The sequence below is a fragment of the Semicossyphus pulcher genome, unplaced genomic scaffold (assembly GCF_022749685.1).
Source record: "Semicossyphus pulcher isolate SPU_LCO1_2020_fin unplaced genomic scaffold, fSemPul1.0.p SCAF_15, whole genome shotgun sequence".
NCBI lineage: Eukaryota > Metazoa > Chordata > Actinopteri > Labriformes > Labridae > Semicossyphus > Semicossyphus pulcher.
The window spans coordinates 1,285,811-1,306,129 of record NW_027211659.1 but is presented as its reverse complement, the minus strand read 5'-3'; the positions used below and the strand labels follow the sequence as shown (position 1 = coordinate 1,306,129).

At 44.9% G+C, this 20,319-nt stretch overlaps 1 protein-coding gene across 1 annotated transcript in view; it reads right to left on the bottom strand.

The window, feature by feature from the left end:
• The window catches only part of LOC138592118 (diacylglycerol kinase beta), a 120,533-nt gene that overhangs the window by 80,603 nt on the left and 19,611 nt on the right, over window positions 1-20,319 (bottom strand). Inside the window, exons 3-11 of the mRNA XM_069662751.1 lie at window positions 15,905-15,981; window positions 10,871-10,891; window positions 9,127-9,277; window positions 5,353-5,415; window positions 4,750-5,016; window positions 3,286-3,438; window positions 2,832-2,881; window positions 764-838; window positions 198-317 (exon numbers count right to left, since the gene is read on the bottom strand). Of these exons, the coding sequence (XP_069518852.1) occupies window positions 198-317; window positions 764-838; window positions 2,832-2,881; window positions 3,286-3,438; window positions 4,750-5,016; window positions 5,353-5,415; window positions 9,127-9,277; window positions 10,871-10,891; window positions 15,905-15,981 (977 nt within the window). The remainder of the gene's footprint in view (window positions 1-197; window positions 318-763; window positions 839-2,831; window positions 2,882-3,285; window positions 3,439-4,749; window positions 5,017-5,352; window positions 5,416-9,126; window positions 9,278-10,870; window positions 10,892-15,904; window positions 15,982-20,319) is intronic.

Sequence of the window (20,319 nt, the reverse complement as noted above, 5' to 3'; positions counted from 1 at the left end):
GTCAATGTCTACAGGTAAGAAAATGTCCTACACAACGAGGTCTCATCCTCAGGATGCAGCTTGGACGAATCCCTGTTCAAAAGAGAAAAATCCTCCAACACAGACTAAACATGTGAAGTCTAAAGTTTCCAGAAGAGGAGGTCTATTTCAGAAGTTAACATGTCAGAAGCAGCATATAGAACAAGAGCAGAGCGTACCGTATCCATGCCCAGCAGGACCAGTAAAGGGATAGTGGTGAGGCCTCCTCTGATCCACTCCTCCAGGGTGACCGTCCCGTCTTTGTCGTAGTCGATCTCCTCCATCATCTCCTTCAGGATCTGCAGTCACGGAGGTTAAAACACAAAGTCAGACGCGCAGGTGATGCTGCAGTTCAAACTACGTGCACCCCTCCTGGTTGGTGCGTTAGGTTAACAACGCACACTTGCATACAAAAGGTGGACATATAAAGTCATTAACTTGCACAAAAGTTATGATCAGTTCCAGTTGTTATTGCTGCTTAGAAGAGATGTAGTGAGGGTGTTGTTGTAACGTAGCTGTTCATCTGAATGTTGATTCAGAGTGTGAATAAGTTGTGGAGCTCTAATCTCTTTGTTAGTGTGCTAAAAAAATGTTTCAAGCTACTTTGTCGCTGTTGTTTTCCAGTTTTTCTGGGACCTAAAATCCACTTCCTGCTGTCACTCGAGCGTTCAGCTGGCATCGAGGGCGAGCAAACACCGACAGCGGGCTCTGTTTACGCTCCTCTTCCTGCAGAGAGTTTGCTCACCGGTCTCAGTTCTGTTGAATCCCACTCCAGATACTCGGCCACATGCACCATCTGGTTGATGATGCGATCCAGCTCCTACAGCAAACAGGAAGACGTTTTAATGAAGGACGGACAGATGTGTACCGAGCTTACCGAGCTATCTGGTCAAACATGGAGGACAGGCGGAAGACACGTGAAACTTTTTCTGCTCTCGATGGGAGTAATGTTTGGATTGTTTTATGTCCATGTGACCTTCGTGAGGCTTACTGTCCTGTTCAGTCAAACTCTACGTGTGCGACTGCCTGGCCGACAAAGCTGACTCTGATGCTGATTGTTCTATGAGGCACTTATTGCTCGTGAGTGAATTACGTACAGTAGATGCCAGCCAGAGTGTCGAAAAGGGAAGTTCATTTATGGGTCTGCAGTAAACATCATTTATCCACTCTCCTGACCTTAAATGAACCCGATACTTTTGAATAATTCCTCTGCTGTTTTTTTTACCACACAGCTTCCCTTCTTCTACGCATGGTGCACACTTTATTAGATCAGCTAAAGATCGCAAAGATCAATTAATCAATTTTTATTAATATCGCTCAAAATCAGGACACTTCACCAACAGAGCAGGGGGGTACGCTACGAGGCAGGTTATCGAGGGAGCTTCAGGGTTCACTTCTTACCCGGGTAGATCACCGTGGTAACTGATGCTCAACACATAACCTGCTCCGGAGCAGGTTACGTTCAAGGTAAGAGATCAACCTGAATTAAACACGACTACTGACCAATCAGGTCTCTTGATTCAGGAGCTCTGTGAGCAGATTGTGAGAGCGAGGAGGGAGAGAGAGCGGGAAAACGCTTCCGCTTTACCGTCTGATTTTATGAAATATATTCATCTGGCTTTACTGATAAACAACTACAACAGAGACTGATCATTGAAGCCCTGCACTTACAAGATATGAAAGTCAGCTCTTTTATAACACTTTAAATTGTGCTTTTATGTTTATTTAATTTGCTACATAAGTCTGTTTGATACGGCTGACGTTGAGAGAGTAAGTCATAAACGTCTCATAAATACATCTGTCCAACGTATTGTTTAATGTCATACAGGTGTTATTATAATCAATATATCGCTCTCTAATGATGGAGCTGTGATATTATAGACTTCATTTGTCTGCTGTCCTTCCTGCACTCAGCAGCCGCAGCTGAGAGGATTCAGTCTGCATTAACATCTTCACATCTTTCTAAAAATCAGAGTTTGTTAGTTAAATATGCCGATCAGCTGACGGCAGACTGACCCAGATGTGTGATTGGTCATACGCTGCAGACCCCGCCCCTTTAATGTGAACTCACTCATAGAAACCTTATCGAGTTTATAACCAGCAGCATGTGACGTGAAGCCAGATAATCAAAAGACACTCGCGTCGTCGTACAGGCCCCTCGGCTACAGTCTACTCTGTTATATTATTTACAGAGATCCAACATGAGTCCACCATGAGCAAGAAAAACGTCCTTTAACAGGCAGAAACCTCGAGCAGAACCTCTGCTGAGACGGGATGGGCCAAGAAAAGGGGATGGACCGAGAAAAACAAACAAACAAAACAAAAACAACATAATCTATAGACCAATAGGTGGTGCACGCTTGTATTTCTCCCGGCTGCTCAAACAGACTTTATATAGATTGTATGTGTTACTCAGAGTGATATAGGAGTCAGAGAGCTGTCTCTAGCAGCCCTGAATGTAAACATCAACACAGCTTAGCTTCCATGATGCTACTCCAGCCGCTCTCTCCAAACCACAATCTACTGTAGGTCATAAACTCGCGATGGAAAAGAACACCCGAACTGTCTTTAAGATTTAGAGTCAGTACACGCCCACATGTGAACTGTGCGCATGTTTTTCCCACCTAATATAAGGGACGGATTACTTGTTTATGTTTTCACTGCAGCACATGGCTAATGTAAACACAACATCTGCTTCTGAGTGTTCAGGTTACTACTCTTAGAGCTGCAGTCTGTGTGTGGAGAGCAGAGAGAGAGAGGGAGACAAAACAGAGAGAGGAAGATGAGAGAGCAAAGACTAGAAGAAGACTCACCGAGCTGTCCAGGACCCCGTTGCCGTCCGTGTCGTACAGCCGGAACATGACTAGAGGGGGGCGAGAGATGAGAGACCCCATGATGATTCAGATTCTGTCACATAATCAGCAGCTCTTTGAAGAATTAACTTTACTTCCTGAACCCTCCGCAGACTGCCCCGGGGTTAGAGAACACGAGGCGTGTGCCTGGGCAGAGATTAGCCGCGTGAGTGTTCACCAAATTAGACGCTAAGAAGTCTATTGGGCAGAGCAGGGCTTAGGCATGACACTGACGTTCCCTGTTCGGGAGGTGTAACCAGCGTGTCTAAGGCCCTGGGGAGGCAGCAGGAGGAGAGGGAGCAGAGTTGTTGCTTCTGCTGTCAACCTGAGCAGGCATGAGAAGCCTGAGCGCGCACACACGCGCACACACACACGCACACACACACACACACACACACACACATCCCCAACTCACACTCCAGCTTGTCCTCCGGCGTCCCCCTCTCCAGCAGGGAAAGGTAGCAGACGATGTCCTTGAGAAAGACCACCTGGGGCGACGGCAGGGGGGAGCCTTTCTGGGGCGACGGGCTCCTCCGAAGCGACAAATGCTTCTCAGAGTGACTCCTCTCTGTGGATGTGCGACACAAGTGTTCAGAGCTGTGGCTACTGGACGATGACGTTTTTATTTCACCTCTGTTTTCCCACGAATATGTAGGTGATTCTGTAGCTCAGACCAAGATGAGGCAAAAACATGAAATGCACTGTTACCAAAGTCAGTTAAATTGAATAAATGCAGTTAAAGCAGAATTAAACGACCCATTTAAATATTGGTTTTACAACTGGGGAGAACTTTGATCCCAGAGATACAAACGGATAAGACACAAAGTATTTACAGCACAGACAGAAGACAGAGATGCCACAGACTGCTGATCAAAACAACAACAGACGTCATAGAGGAGAAACACTGAGCGACCCTCTGCTGCAGAAACACGCGTTTCTATGCTCCCTGTTTGCCCCAGGGGTTACATCACACATGACAGTTACCCTTCGACCTCATGACGGAGACTGAGAGGAAACAAAGACTATAAACACAAAACTCATAAACACTATTTTAAAAGTTATTTTCTCACAAATTTGTCTTTTTTTCTGGCAACTTTACGGCTTTAATCTCTGAATTTTCAAGCTTTTTCTCAGAACATTTCTCTTCTCAGCTCCAACAAAATAAATAAGTCGAGATCTCGAGAAAACAGCCGGCACTTATTTACTCGTTATCACAGGGAGTAAATAAAATATATGGATGCATGTCCGCTTAGGGCTTCCGTAGGCTGCATAAGGTTTAATCACCCTTTTTATATCAAAGACATTCTGTTTGCATTTTGTAACTTAAATGTTTAATACAATCCAAATGAATAGACATAAATCATCTCCATGACAACTGAGCAATGCATGTGGCTAAAACATTCATACATGAAATAAGTTCACAATGCGATGAGAAGATTTTGTTGTTCTTTCTATAATGTATTCTAAGTGTATCTGTGACCGTCTGACCACAGCCCTCCTCTACATCTGTTCACTCTTGATTCGTCTCCGGCTTCTGACCAGCGCCGACACTCAGGTAATAACTGTCAACCTGATTATCTGATGAGATTATCTGTTAAAGCATCACCTGAGACCCCAATCCCATCCATCCCAACTGACCACACACCTCAAGTGACCTTCTCCAGTATGTAGCCCTTCAGGGGCACATGACTGTGCCAAGACATGAGCTTGTATCCCCTGAGCAGGAGCCATATTCAAGGTTTTGCTACGGTGGTCAGGAGAGGAATTTTCCTCTTTCCCTGCGTTTGGAGTCTGCGATCCGACCCAACACATGCACCCACTAAAAAGAAGAGAAGGGCAAAGTGGGGTGGGGAGGGGGGTCTGAGTCTGAGTGTCTCACCTGGTGAAAGTTTGGGCGACACAGGCGACCTTGCAGGACCGGCGTTGGGGGTCAAAGCGTTGCTGCACCCCTCTGAGGTTTTGACCTGCTGGGTGCCGGGTGATCGGTGGGGCCCCCCAGGCGTGTGGGCCCCCGTCCCTGAGCGCTGCGAGGAGGAGCGGGATGAACACGGGGAGGTGGTGGCCCCCGAGCCAGCTGCGCTCATCACGCTGGAGTGCTCCGGCGTGTGTCGAACCATCGCGGACAGGATGCTCTTCCCGTTCATCCCTGAGGGTGCAGAGACAGAGACGATAAAACAGAAGAGAGAAAGAGAGAAGTAATAAGTTGGAGAAACATGATGGAGACAGCAGGAGGAGGAGGAGGGGAGGGATGCACAAAGAGTCGGTAAAACAACAACATACATAAAAACAAGGACAAAGAGGTCACAACACTGTTAAAATCTTACACAAATAACATCCACAAATCACCCACTGACCCACAGGCAAAACACCATCAATACAAGAGCACACCATAAAGGGAGCGGGAGGTTAAACAGCCAGCAAGATTTTGCCCCATAAAGATGACATCACCCTGATTGACGGGCCACTGGGCCTGCTGTGGTACCTGTAATGGGGGCACAGGCCACCTCGGTCTGAATAGAGATTCCTGCGTCAATGGAGCGAGCTTCTGTGGTCGGCCAGTGTTTTCAAGCAGCAGCAGAAGCAGCAAGAATGAGAGAGCATTAGTGAAGGAGGAGAACGCTTTATGTCCTGTGTGTGTGAAGTATGAGGACACTAAAAGTCTCTTAACAGAAGCTGCACTGTGGACTGTGGCAGAGATTATGCAAGCTGAATTAAAACAAATCGTCATTGGCATACAGAGTTAAATAAGCTTGTGAGAGAAGAAGTACAGGCAGTACTGCAGTTTGTGAACTGGTGCTCATTACGTATAGAGCTCAAACACAATGTACACTAAGCGTCATTTTTTATTTTCATCTGCACAAACTTTTTTAAAGTCGTGTTTTTGTCCCTGATTGGCCAAAATAAAAAAGCTTGTAGGAGAAAAAGCACAAGGCCAAATGTAAACAAATGTAAAGGACTCATCTGAAAGGCTCTACTTTAGCTTTAACTTTAACTTTACTTCAGCACTACATCAGCTTAAACCTGAAGGACTTTCTGTGTTTGGTTTCTTGTCTTCAGTAAGTCGTCTTTGAGTAGCGTAAACATGGTCACACTTTATGTTACAACTATGAAAATAACCACATATCTTCTAAATCAAGTCAACTACACCTGTTTAAATTTAAAGCCCTGTAGGCCCAACTTTAAAGAAGATGATTAGTTTGTGGTGCCGCAAGGGTCAGTAAACCCCAACCTTGATGTGATTTTAAAAGTGATTTTAACACTTTATCAGCCCTGTTTTTTGTTGTTTCCTTCGTCAGGCGCTAAAACCTTGTGTTTCTACCACAACTGCATCATCAGTTATAACAGAGGCCTCGATTATTAAGGGAAGAGAACACAGCGATGAAAGAGAAAGAAGGAGTGAACAGAAAGCAGCAGGTCGGAGGAAACACTGTCCGTTTTGTCTCTTTCCTCTGACTGGGAGCTTCTTATACAACAGACGGAACGAACCATCACCGGAAGAGGATTTAATCAGCCTCATAGAGACTGTCATGTTACTCCACATCACCACCAGGTGTCACTGCACTCCACACCAACACTGAAGTCAGTGATAAACCTGATTAATGACAGGTTTCCGTCCCCTTTCTTCACATTAGATGATGATAAAGTGAATTCATTATGCTGCTTGTATTCTGGCTCTGGTATATCTGCTTTGTAACACAGCTGCAGAACTGTTCACACACCTGCCTGCACACTTAGTTTGTACCTGCAGGACCAGAAACTATGTAAACAGAGGGAATCATCCGAGACATGGGAACAACTCTCATGAACACTTTGCATTTTAGACACGACAATAGTGTTAATGTAAAGGTAACATTTCCTCCACTGAACTTACAACATAATCTTCTCAGCTTTTTCTCTGATTGTTGGGCCTGATTATTTTAGAAGATGCAAAGAGAGTTGTGATGATTTGAGGCTTTTTTCTGTTATAAATTAAATAACACATCCGCAGTGAGCGACTGGGACAAACACTCCAATACAGCTAACGATTGGCTGAGCAGGCTGTTTGTCTTCTGACATCACTTCCGATTGATTTCTGTGTCAGGAGACGCCCCAAAAACACTGTGTAAAAACTAAAGAAAGCACATTCAATGCTGGAGAATCTAAATGATTACTCGGTTCTGGTCTTTCAGCTGCTGCAGCAGTTTAAAACAAGAGACGGAGGATTGTTATCTTTCTGCACGAACACTCTGAGATCAGCAGAAAAGAGTGCGTCTCCATCGTGCAGCGTTCCAAACATATTAAAGAAGCAGTAAAAGCTGCCGTCTGATGGTTATACAACACTGCAGACTTCAGGGGATCAATATCTTCAACATCAAAGAAGTGAGTTTGGGGAAGTAAATGACTCCACGTGCGCGGGGAAACGAGATGATCGATCAAATCCGCAGAAAAGTTTCACCAATTGGTTGAATTTGCAACATCGCAACTTCCTGGAGGGACCGTCTAATAAACTCACTGAGACAATGAGTCGATTTTAAGGTGAGGCGTGACAGAATATCAACCAGCAACTGTTTTGTGTATGTAGAAATAATTTAATTCGTATTTCTGTATCATGTCATTGGGGCCAATGGCAGCTGTGACGGGCTCCATCACCCTGAACAGGATGAGCGATAGATAGAAACTAAACTCGCTCACTTTAGATTTTTGTCCTGGAAAATGTAACACCGCCCCGCTGCCAGCAGTTTCAGGCATTAAAATAACTATATACAAACAACAAATTGTGTTGCTGACGGCCTGTTTTGCTTTTGTCATATTGATCAAACAGAATTAATTTCAGTTTCCATGACCAGCGAAAAACTCAGGGCTGCCTGCTGAAAGAATCCACCGGAGAAATGAAAAACCGTTGGTACCCCGACTCATTTAAAGATCATTTACTGGCCCTTACTGATAGAGAGGACAGAGGTAAGTGTTGGAAACAGGGGTAGAGAGAACGGTGGACGACACGTGGCAAAGGGCCGAGGGTGGGAGTCGAACCCGGGCTGCTGCATCGGAGACGATGGCCTCTGCACATGGGCCGCTGATTTAACCAGACCCAAAAACACGGAAAAAATTGGGCCGAGGTTTTAATACACAAACTGTCCCCTCTTGAAGAAGTCTGTGTAATCTGAAGTCTTGCAGCACGATTGAGCAGTTTTTCTGTGCCTCTGCCTGCAGGTGACACTGCACAAATTCCTGCCAATGGTTTCATACTATTCCTCTGATGTGCAGGTGATGTGCCAACAACCCAGAAAAGAAGAAGATTGCTTATATATAAATGTAAAAAAATGCAGGCAAGAAAAATCAGTTTAGCAAGTGAAGAAAATTCATTAATCATTCAGTTGGAGGATACAGTCTGAGTGTAAACATAACTTCTGTTTGCATGATCAAAAATTAAAGGTGCCTGAGGAGAAAACAAACAACCCAGAAGGAAGGAAGGACACACGAGGCTGCAGGAAGGGAGACATGATTTCACTGCTGCTCACGGCAGGATTTTACAAAGCAGACAGACTGATGGAAGAGCGACCGAGGAGGACGAGATGCAGCTTGGACGTCACAAACCGAGCTCTCTGAGCCACGCTGGGATCTTCAGCACCAGTTCTGCTCCCCAAACCGACACGCTGTCACTCACATTTAGCCTCTCTACACTTGTTGCCTCGTACTTCTGCGAGCAGTGAACCACAGAAATAGATTTCTAATTCAACAGTCCATCTGTCTCCTCAGCTGCTCTGCAGAGAGGAGCAGACAGCGGAGCCGGTGCCAGAGCCCACGCAGCACTCGCGTCGAGGGATGGAGGCAGTTTACATACTGCACGGAGCAAAGTGCAAGTGACCGACAACCCCCCAGGATTTCTGCCTCCTGCTCCGGTCAGCGTGAATCCTCGCGTGGTCACTTTTTGGTGAATAAGTTCGTCTGTTTGGGCCACGAGCCTGAGTGGACGTCAGTGTTCAGCTGTGAGTTTTTACAGAGTTTTTTTGAGACATTTTTACAGACATCTCTGTCATGAAGGGAAGTTGCTGTATACTAAAGAAAAAGTGGATGATTTAAAAGTGAGTCTGCAGGGTGAAAACGAACACGAACACCTGCAGATTTTTCCCAAGGAGCGACTTCCCTAAGAGACGGTCCAGCCACTGTCATCGCCGTGTTTCATCATTAGAAAAGTGATGGATGTTTGTTTGTTAACCTTTGGCGGTTTAATCAGTGTTTGTTAAAAGAAGAAACAGAATAAATACGAACATCCTACCCAGTAAGCTGGTTCCTGCTCGTGACGGCTCGGGGGAGCAGCCTCCCGTCTTGCTCTTGAAGGAGGTGAAGAGGTGCTGACACAGCTCCTCGGGAATGTCGTTCTCCAGGTACGTGGCCATGAAGAGCTGGAAGCCCTCATAGTCAATGGGCTGCATGGGAAGAAAGAGAGCAAAGGTTACCAGGATTATTGAGGTGCACTTGTGCAGGACGTTTACACTGAGCACGGATGGAGATTAATTTGTTACAACGATTAAAAAACAGAACGATGTGATGGACTTCACGTTGATCTGGCCTGAAATGCAGGTTGAAGATTTGGGGTGAAATGTGGACAGTTACAGTTAATGACAGAATGATCTGAAGCCATTCAAGTGAAAGCTTTTGCTACAGATTTAATGGGAAGCCTTAAAGGTCAGTAAGACGTCAGAAGCACAGAGACAATTGGAACGTTTCTTTAGAGTCGAGCTGAAGCAGCATCTTTTAGAGTTTCTAGCTTCGGTTTCCTGACGTGAAGTTAAACGGGTCAAGCAGGCTGAACACTGGTAGGAGTTTAACTTCAAATTTAGAAGACACAGCAGTGACTCATGCTGTTGTTGGCCAGCTAGCTAATGAACCTAGCCTTTAGATACATTAGCTGATGCTACGGTATCCATCCATTTTCTTCTGCTTATCCAGGGTTGGGTCTCCGTGGCAGCAGGCTAAGCAAGGTGACCAAGACGTCCATCTCCCGAGCAACGATTTCCTGCTCCTCCTGGGGGATTCCGAGGCGTTCCCAGGCCAGACGGGATATATAATCCCTTCAGCGACCTCTGGGTCTACCTTGGGTCTCCTCCCAATTGTATGTGCCCAGGAACCTCCACAGGGAGCCGCCCAGGAAGCATCCTAATAACTACCCAAAGCTCATGACCACAGGTGAGGGTTGGCACGTAGATCGACTGGTAAATTGAAAGCTTTGCCTTCAGGCTCAGCTCCCTCTTCATCATGACGGCCGGGTACAACGCCCGCATGACTGCTGACGCTGCACCGATCCGTCTGTCAGTCCCACGATCCATTTTACCCTCGCTGTGACGGAGACCCTGACATACCTGAACTTCAGTTCACTTCACTTGTTACAGTTGAAACTGGTTACTTTAAGATAACTTAAGCACACATCATATTTCAAGAGGAAACAAGAAACAGTGAGTGGATGTCTGACAATCAAAGAACTCGAATTTTGTATTTTTGTTGGCATATATTTGTGAATCGTTAGAATAACACTGTTTCACATTATAAATCAGTGTCTCTGGGGGGTGTTAAAGATGTTTGGTGCACTAAACGATTTATTGAAGATCAGACAATGTTTTGCCGAGTTGCGAGCAGCCGTAAAAAAAAGTGCACTTTATTTCAGCTGAACTTAGCGAAGGCAGGAGGAGTAACTGGAAGCTGCATCCAGACGAAACCTCTGCAGGCCTCATGGGTTTAAATAAAACAATGTAAAGTGTGTCATATTATCACTCCTGAGCTGGAACGCTGAATCCCCCCTCCCTCCCTCCGCTGCCCCTCGTACAGCCATGTGGCGGGCTCGTATAGCTCTGAACTCATACCAATGACCCCATGAACTTTGACCTTTTCCCCCTCTGTGCCAGAGTGACAGACCATCTGTAGCGGATAAGGCTGGTTATGTATGTTAGTGGACAGAATGTGCATGCAGTCTGCCGACACAGACACCACACAGCATGCAGAGCCGCCGGGCCAGCGGGGCTTACTTGGTTCAGAACGTCTTGCTTCTGTTTAACAGAGGGAACAATGAAGAGGAGGGAAGGAAAGGAGGAAAGAGTGAGGGAGGAAGGAAGGAAGAAAAGGGGTTAGCTGATTTGTCTGAGGTGCTGGTTTTGACTCCACATCTCCTGCAGGGACTGTTTGGTTCCTCGCTGAGCCGCACTCAAACACAGCCTGAAGATTTCTCTTTAAAAATCTGAGACATACATCGAATCAGTACAAGTTGGATGCAGAAATACAGACTTTCAATCAGCACTTTCCTTTAGAGTCTCACAAACATACAACGAAACATTCATGCTGGTTGGATTTCATTCAGATGGAGAGGGTCCAGAGTCCTGGTAGAGTTCAGGTGGGCTCTGTGGCTTCACCTACAGACATGTAGCTAAACAGAGTGATGGGAGCAGCATGGCACGCTGGAAGCTTTACAGAACATGTCTCAAATGTACCCTTTAGTGTTCATCATTAACCGTAGCTGATGTAATCACAAATGTTTCCCTTCTCCAAAACAAACAGACGCTGTGATTAAAGCCAGCAGCGTCTCTCCGACACTCTTCAGACAGGCTTTGGGGTCGAGACGAGCTGCAGCTAACTTTAGCTCAGCAGCTGACTAATGAACGTTAACGAAACTATGGAGAGGAAAATAATGATGAAAAATGTTCGTCAACGACCGTTTTTTCCATGACGAAGACGAGACGTTGACGAGCTAAAAATAGATCTTTGATAATAAGAACTTGGACGACACGTATGTTTTGTTTTCGAGATGAGTCTAAGATGTTAGTGGTCGCCCAGATTTTCCCTCAGCTGTGCGTCTAATCTGTCCAAATATAAGCAATGATTCCTGTAACTGGGTAACCCGGTTAAAAGGAGCGCTGTTCACCTGTCTGCTTCAGTCAGACTGTTTCAATCAGAAACTATGAGGAAAAGTCGTCCTTAGATGCTGTGTCTTCATCGCTCACTTACTGTACGGATGATCTGCTGAAATTTAAAGTTGTAATTTTACCTGAAGCAAACAGGTTCAGAAGAGGAGGGGTCATATTTACTCAAGAGAGAAAACATTAAAGGTAAAGAGTAAATGTGACGACTTTGAGTGACTAAAACTAATAAAGCATTTTCGTCTTCAGACTAAATCTAGACTAGCTGCCAAAGTGAACACAGACCTGGTTTAATAAAACCGTTAAAAGCAACAAGGACAAAACTTACAGACTCAGAAAGCCGTGTGAAGACGTCTGGCTGAAAACCAGCGCTGACAAACGTTACAGGTAAAACACGTCACTCATGTAGGCTGATACAGGAGGTGGTGTTGTGCAGGAGGTCACCCACTTGTGCAGTTTCATCCCTGATTTCGGCAGTTCTCCGTAATCACGTGCAACTCATCAAGCCCCCTTCTGCACCTCCATCAAATTCCACAACTTCACAATAGTTTTCTTTTAATTTCCAGTAAGAGACTTATTAAAGAATCTATAAGTGTGAATTTCTAAGTGTGTTTCGTGTGGTCAAGATTTCCCTTCTGGTGCAAGTAAGAGCAAATAAACTGAGCAAACACAAGAGGCCGAACTAAAGCCTTTTCCTCCAGGGAACGTTAAGTTCACACCAAATTAGGAAAAAGTAAATCTGATCCCTTTTTGCACGTCAAGACTTAGTGAAAATATGCTTCTAATGTGCTTCTGTTGAGCGGGTTGGAGGCAGCAGACGCCCATCAGCGAGGAACACACCGTGATGAAGATCCTCCCTCGTGTTGTTGTAACCCTGAGAGTCAGCCGGGTTTGATTCATATCACTCTCCTCTCCTTATTTGGACACACAAACCACGGGGATGTAATTTTCTGAACATCTTGCCGCCGGGCAGGTTCAGAGGAGCCACAGAAAACACAAATACGACACTACCACTATAGACTTACATAAAGCTGTGCTCACAGTTTGATTGACTGCCTTAAATGTTCACTCAGATGCAGTCGTGGAAATTCTCGTCCCTCCGGAGAACACGTTTACCCCAGAGTCTACCCAACGATTACTTTCCCTGTGAGCGCGCTCACGTTCGAGGCTGCCAATCTTTGAATATCTCCCCGGGGCAGAAATGACACGTTTACATGCTTCGTTTAATCTCTTTTACTCTGGCAGGCCCGTCAGCGTGATGTGACTGGCTTTCCTTCGGCATTAAAAGGCAGCACGACGGAGCGACTGTCCCGTCTAGATCCCAGAAGAGTGAATCTGTCCGTGTAAGGAATAATGTTATCGGAGTGGAGAAATGGGAATACCACCTGTGATAAGCTGCTTCCACCTCGCAGAAGAAGGACTCAGCCAGACAGGAACAAAAGGAGAGCAGCCTGGATCCTTGGAGTGATAAAAGCAGCTGATGGGTAATAATTTCAGATTTGGGAAAATGATTTTCAGACAACGAAACGTCTCACTGATGCAAAACTTGCATTTATGATCCTATATAGCAAACAAGAGCTCTAATAACAAGAAGAGGGAGGTTCATAAATGCACAAAAAATAGAAAATGCTCAAATATAGCAATAAAGTTGCTGCATTTTATTATTTGTTTTCGACATAGAGGTTTGTATAAATGTCTTAAGGTTTTATTTCTCTACATTAAATGTAATTTTTGGTTGTGTTTTGTCGCTGGGTTCACTTGGGCTGACCCCAATTTGAATCTGTAACAGACTTACTTACTTAAGTCCGAAGTTTCAAACGCAGTTTACATCATGAAAATATGTTATAAATATTATATAATAATTATATAAATGTGAGGGTGTAGGTTGAAAGAGGCCATCCTTGGTGTAAGCAGCGAGCGACAGTTAGGTACCACTACCCCTGCATCTGCACCTGCCTTGTAGTTTAGGTCGACAATTTTAGGATCCTGTAATGTCTAATTAGATTGGCAATTTCAAAATCAAGTGGGCTGCAGGCAGCAGGTCAATGTCCCATTTGTTTCCCAGTAGGTGGGAGGGCTCATCCGGCATTTGCCAGAATTGCCAGATTGCCTGTCGGGGTACAAACGGGATTCGTCAAACCAGGACGCTTCCAGAAACTAAATCTACTGTTTCAGCCAGACTGTAGAAAAAGATGGCCGACATGACAGCTCCCTAAAAGTGATTGGGTGCAGTATAGCTCATAAAGCCCGCCTCCTCCATGTTAACAGATGGGACATGAGTCAAACTATAAAATCAAAATACATGTCAAATACATTTTTCTCAAACATGGTTTCTGTCATTATAGTTAGTTCTTATCATGCTGATTTATGTCCAAATGTTTATTTTTCTGACAAGTTTATTTTTAATTAGTTAATGGATGCTATAAAAAGGGGGTGTGGCCTCATGATTGACAGCTCTGTGGACAAATGGGGCTCCTGCAGCGTTCTGTTCCCGAGTAGCAGAGTAGAGGAGGAACGGCGAGAGGAGACGTAACTAACACTAACACTACAGTCATCGAACTTTCCATCAGCGTGAATATCTGCTTCAGACCGACACAAGAAGCTGTTCTGCTGCAGACTGAGCCCACCTGAGGGCTCCAACACGCCAAGGACACCTGAGGGCTCCAACACGCCAAGGACACCTGAGGGCTCCAACACGCCATGGACACAAGGTAAAGGTGTGTTTCAGGTAGAGGAAGGGGCGGGACGTCAGTACTGCGGCTCCACCAGTGAAAAAACAGACATCAAACCCTCTTTAAGGTCTCCTCCAGTTTTCATATACAGAGGATATTAAGCAGAAGAACATCTGACCCTGGGAACGCAGACCCCCTCCTCCTCTCAGAGCCTCTTCTTGGATGTTTTCCCCCTAAAACAACATCTCTGTCACGTCAGCATCTCCTCTCTCACAGTGAAACGCTCTGCTGACTGTATCCGACCATAAACCACAACGTTTTTATGGACACAAAATCAATACAACCGCAGAGCACAGCTAAACGACACGCTGATAAATTCATCACATCTGACGGCGCCTTTAACTGCGGCATGTGAAGGGAAACCCTGTGGGTGTAACGCACAGCCTCGGCCTCCCATCAATCACCGAGAATTATGGCGCTATTGTTTGTTTGCTAATCTGCTCAATGAATAAAACCGACACTACTGACAGCTAAAAGTGTCAATCACGTCTTTTTTCCTTCTTTGTCCTCAGTCGGTCTTTTAAACTCCTTCAGAAGAGGCTAAAAATAAACTCAATAAAGCGTAAGAAGAGAGGTCGTAGCTTCCTTTTGTCGTCAGCTGGCTGAGTAGATTCCACTACAGATGGCACAATGGGTCGATGAGTCATTAAAAGGTACATGTACACACACACACACACACACACACACACACACACACACACACACACACACACACACACACACACACACACACACACACACACACACACACACACACACACACACACACACACACACACACACACACTGATGGATGGCAGAAGCAGGGCCACAGTGGTCATCGTGGCGCCAGGTGACAGAAAGACCACACCAACATTAAGCCTGTTTCTTATGGCGCCAAACGTCCAGCCGGGCTGTTAGTCATCACAAAAAGTGAGGAGGAGGTGAGTCCGGAGGGGAGGTGAAGATGAAGAGGGAGAGGACGGAGAGGAGGGGAGGAAGGGAGGAGAATATGCCAGGAAAGCAAGAGCTGACGACTTCAAACAGTCATAACTTTTAAAATAATGGATATATTTAAGGGATATATGGAAATATGGGGAATCTATGACGACAGCAACACCGTGGGGAAGAATCAGACAGGAAATCAAAGATGTTTTTGCTGCACTCAGATGTCGATAAACGTCTGAAAGTCGAGCTTGGAGCTGATCTGCTGACGTCAGGTGCCAAAGTTGATGCTGAGGTTGTGTCTACCTCAGCCTACGTCTTAAAACGGTGGCTATGACTAAGCACTTCCGTTATTGATATTACACTGAATCAAACTCAACAAGCATCCGATAGCGTCACGGCATGAGTTTGAGTGCGCACAGAGAGCAGAATAAAACACCACCAGAATAAAGACAGAAGTGACAACAGAGAGGAGGATGTAGTGCTGACACACCTGCTCCGGGTTGTATTTGGAGAGGACTCCTTCACCGTGAAACTCCTCCAGGACATCCTTCAGCTTCTTTGTGGAGTCTGAAGAGGAAACAGAGGAAAACAGGATTCTGTCATCAGATCTGCTGCAACATCTGAGTCACTCTGAAAACCACGAGGACGCAGCAGAGCAGGAACCCGCTCAAATCACAATCAGGCTCAAAGTTACGAGTCGCCACTTTGAGGTTAGTGTTGCTAGCGTCATCTCAGAGTCCTTGACCTTTTTTGAGTCCTTGACCTTTAACCTCTTGGCTGTGTTTGTGCTATTGGAGCCTTTTGGAGATTTCTTTATGCAAATATCAGACAAATAATCTGTCTTGCTGGATTGGACTAACAGACCGTCCAACAAGTCTGACACACGGTTTTAAACAGGAAGTTACACAGAGGCTGCACTCTGGCTCACTGCAGCGGGATGAAGCCCAAAGAAACAGATTCTCTTGTGATCGACTTTAATTAACGGCTCTTCAGTTTGCTGAAAGAACAACATCATGATGCAGATTAGGAACAACATGAAGCTTTGTCAGGTCTGTCCTCAGGAGGAGAAGAACACTACTTTAACATGAGACGGAGGGTAGAGCCATCATTTATGATGCATTCAGGGAAGTCGGGAAATCTAAACGCTGAACAGCTTTCGTAACACAGCATCTGGGAATTTATCTCAAGTTGAATTTTAGATCTAGATCATTTTGTTTATAGAGATTAATTAGAAGCTAAATCATCGCCAGATGACGCTGACGGGAGCTATGTTATTAAGGCGGATCATGTTCTGCCTGCTTTTGCAAAAAAACGGAAACCAGAACACTTCTGAGACCAAACTCCGGTCCCATGCCTACAAATTCTGCATTCGTATGCAGATTAGTAAGCTAACGAATTAGCCATGAGCATGGACTCTACTGCTTTGGTAATTTCACAAACAATTGCTCCACTTTATCTCCAACCTCTCATTCAAGTATGGTCCCCTCTGGCACCAAAAAACCAACATGGGGGCCAAATGCCAAATTTGAAGCTTTGAAATTGCAGATTCCAAACCAATGGGTTGAAGAAAAACTAACCTTCCCTTGCTGAGCTTGTTTTGTTGCTTAAACCAAACACATAACGGTTAACTTGTTTTTTTTCTACATATCTTAATGATTATAAATGGTTTATAATCCACCAATCAATATGTATATTGACCTTTTTAACCCTTACATAGTCTCAATAACTCCCAAAAATATCTCATCAGGACTTAAAGAGGCCTACATTTACTGATTTTACCTTTAGCACGTTTTTCATCATCATGTGTTCGGCTCCAAATGTTCCTCTGGATAAACTGCTTTAGTGAAACTGAATAAACATGCAGCATCTCATTATCGAATGTCCCGATAAATACTCATCTGTACCAGGAAGTGCTGCATCAGTGGCGCTGAGCCTCTGAGTCACCCTGTTAGTGAAAAGTAAAAGAGGACACGCTGTCTTTCCCACTTTTAGATGCTAATCCCATACACACACACACACACACACACACACACACACACACACACACACACACATATCGCACAGCCTCTGTCCAGCACCCTGACCGTGATGACCCCCTCCCACCATCATCTGTCAGACCATTACAGGGGGACGAATGCACATGTGTGCATGGGCAGATCTCCACACCGTCACCATACACACACACACACACACACACACACACACACACACACACACACACACACACACACACACACACACACACACACACACACACACATTATGCACACACACGCTCCAGACCTGGTTTCACCAATCATGTTAGCTCTCATAATCAACTCCGGATGACACTTCACTTCATTATGTTTAGTGCTCACAGCTCTGCAGCCGGTAGAGCCGGTCGTCCTGCTTTAGATGTGAACGACACACAGGAGAGAGAGAGAGAGGGAGAGAGAGAGAGAGAGAGAGAGAGAGAGAGAGAGGGAGAGAGGGAGAGAGAGAGGGAGAGAGAGAGAGAGAGAGAGAGAGAGAGAGAGAGAGAGAGAGAGAGAGAGGGAGAGAGAGGGAGGTGCACAATCATTGGTAAGATGAGACGTGTGATTAGAGAACATCCCGTGTGCACAGTCTACTGAACTTTATCTGTAAGCACAATGTGGTCACTGATCCTCAAGCATGAAAAGACTGTAGAAAAAGATGGCCGACATGGCAGCGCCATAAAAGTGAAGCCAAACCCTCTCTATCGCCCCCTGCTGACTGGCTGCAGTATAGCTCCTAAAGCCCGCCTCCTCCATGTTAACAGATGGGACATGAGTCAAACTATGAAATCAAAATACACGTCAAATAAATTTTTCTCAAACATGGTTTCTGTCATTATAGTTAGTTCTTATCATGCTGATGTAAGTGTTCAAGTTTACTTTTAATTAGTTAATTGATGCTGTAAAAAGGGGGCGTGGCCTCATGATTGACAGCTCTGTGGACAAATGAGGGCTCCAACACGCCAAGGCCACCTGAGGGCTCCAACACAGCAAGGACACAAGGTAAAGGTGTGTTTCGGGTAGAGGAAGGGGCGGGACGTCGATACTGCAGCTCCACCAGCAGCTAATGATCATTTTCATCAGTGTATCATCACATTACACAAATTCAAACATCACATCCTGATATATGAGGAGCTAAAATAACTGAAATGATTAATCAATTAACCTAATTATTTTTTAATTGTATGCTTATTAATGATACCGTCCCTTCAGCCGGATATTATGCTCCCTCACTCAGCCCCATCTCCAGAGAAACACAGCCAGTGTCCTTCGTGCGTCCTTGATTGATTGGCTGCTGATACACAAGCCTTCCTGTCGCTCTGCTCCTCATCATCTGTAACAACGAGACCTCCAGTCTGCAGGAGCCTTCCCACCACGCACATTTGTCATGTTTCCATTACAGTCTGCTGCAACCTGACTCAGACCAAAGACCCTGCTGGACCACAGCGACAGCAGCACGAGCACGGAGAGGATTAGCTTAGATTATTTGTGTTTCCTCTCCTCTGCAGTGAAGACCCACTGGAAGGGAACAAGTCGCTTAACATCCCCTCCATCATTCCTCACAAGAACGCAGCAAAACACGAGTAGAAAACTAAAGTGCATTTACAAAAGGCTTCCCTGGGATGTGGGATGTTGTAGAAGAAACTACAACAAAGATCTTCTCCGCAGATGTGATCCACTGCATGTAAACACTAAACTTCCTGTCCCAGCACCATGTCGTCTCTTCTGTGTTGTTTTATTTTCACTGCAGATTATCCAGCTGGATTTTAGCCCTGATTTTCATAAAGTAACAAATATTCACCCGAATGCAAATGTAGCTTTGTACTGGTAAGACCCACATCGCCGGTAATCCCACAATGCCTTGCAAAGAAAGTCAAACTTTGCATTGTACCACAACACTTTTAGTGGGTCTTTAGCATTAGCCTTACTTTTGTTATGTAGAGTGACCTATGTGTAGGTGGCTCCTGTGGCTGATGATCAACATGAACACTTTACAAAGCCTCATTTAAAACACATACTGGGGACATTTTAAACCAGCTTGAGCTAAATGTGCACTTCAAACGCTGCTTAATGACAACAACCACAAAGACAATCAAACAGAGGCAGTCCGAGTAAATACTTTCAACCAATTTACTGGCATACAGTTTAATTACTGACCCATGTAGCGCCTACAGTTTCCATCAACTGCCCAGTGCTACTGAGTGTAATGAAAAAATGATGTCTGGTGATGTGTGAGCCAAAAGATGTCTGCCAAGAACTTTTAAATGCTGGCCTCCTTTGACAGAAAATAATAACTCCAATAATTGTACAAACTGTGCCTCTTCTTCTTCTCTGGACACATGTCGGTGTCGGCTAATAATCTGCACATCCAGGTGATAAACCAAACCAACCAGTTAGTTAATTAAATATTTTAAAAATATAGTTTGAAAGCACTCAGGTGAAGTTAACCTGACACAGAGCACTCCATCCAGCACCGAACATGACTCAGCAAACCTCCATGTTCACAGAAGCCGACAGCTAACTTGTACTAACTGTTTGTGCTAACCTAGCTAACCAAGTATTTTCAATATTAACCAGTAAGCTAGCAGTTGTTCAAGCTAATACTGTCAAATTACGACACTTGACATAAAAGAAACAACAGATACTTTTCTATCCACTCTCTGTTATGCTAATGAAGGGTCCTGAATCCCTTCCCAGTGTAAACAACAAAATTAAGAGGCTTTCTAAAAAAAAAAAATGTTCATGATAATTTATATCAATATAATGTGTCAATAAAGCAAGAAAAACACAACTTACTCCTTCAGAGGGCAGGTAAACTCCATCAACACCTACAAGACCTGCAAACCAACATAACTTATCTCCCTATGAAGCGCTGCTGCTCAGCAATGTC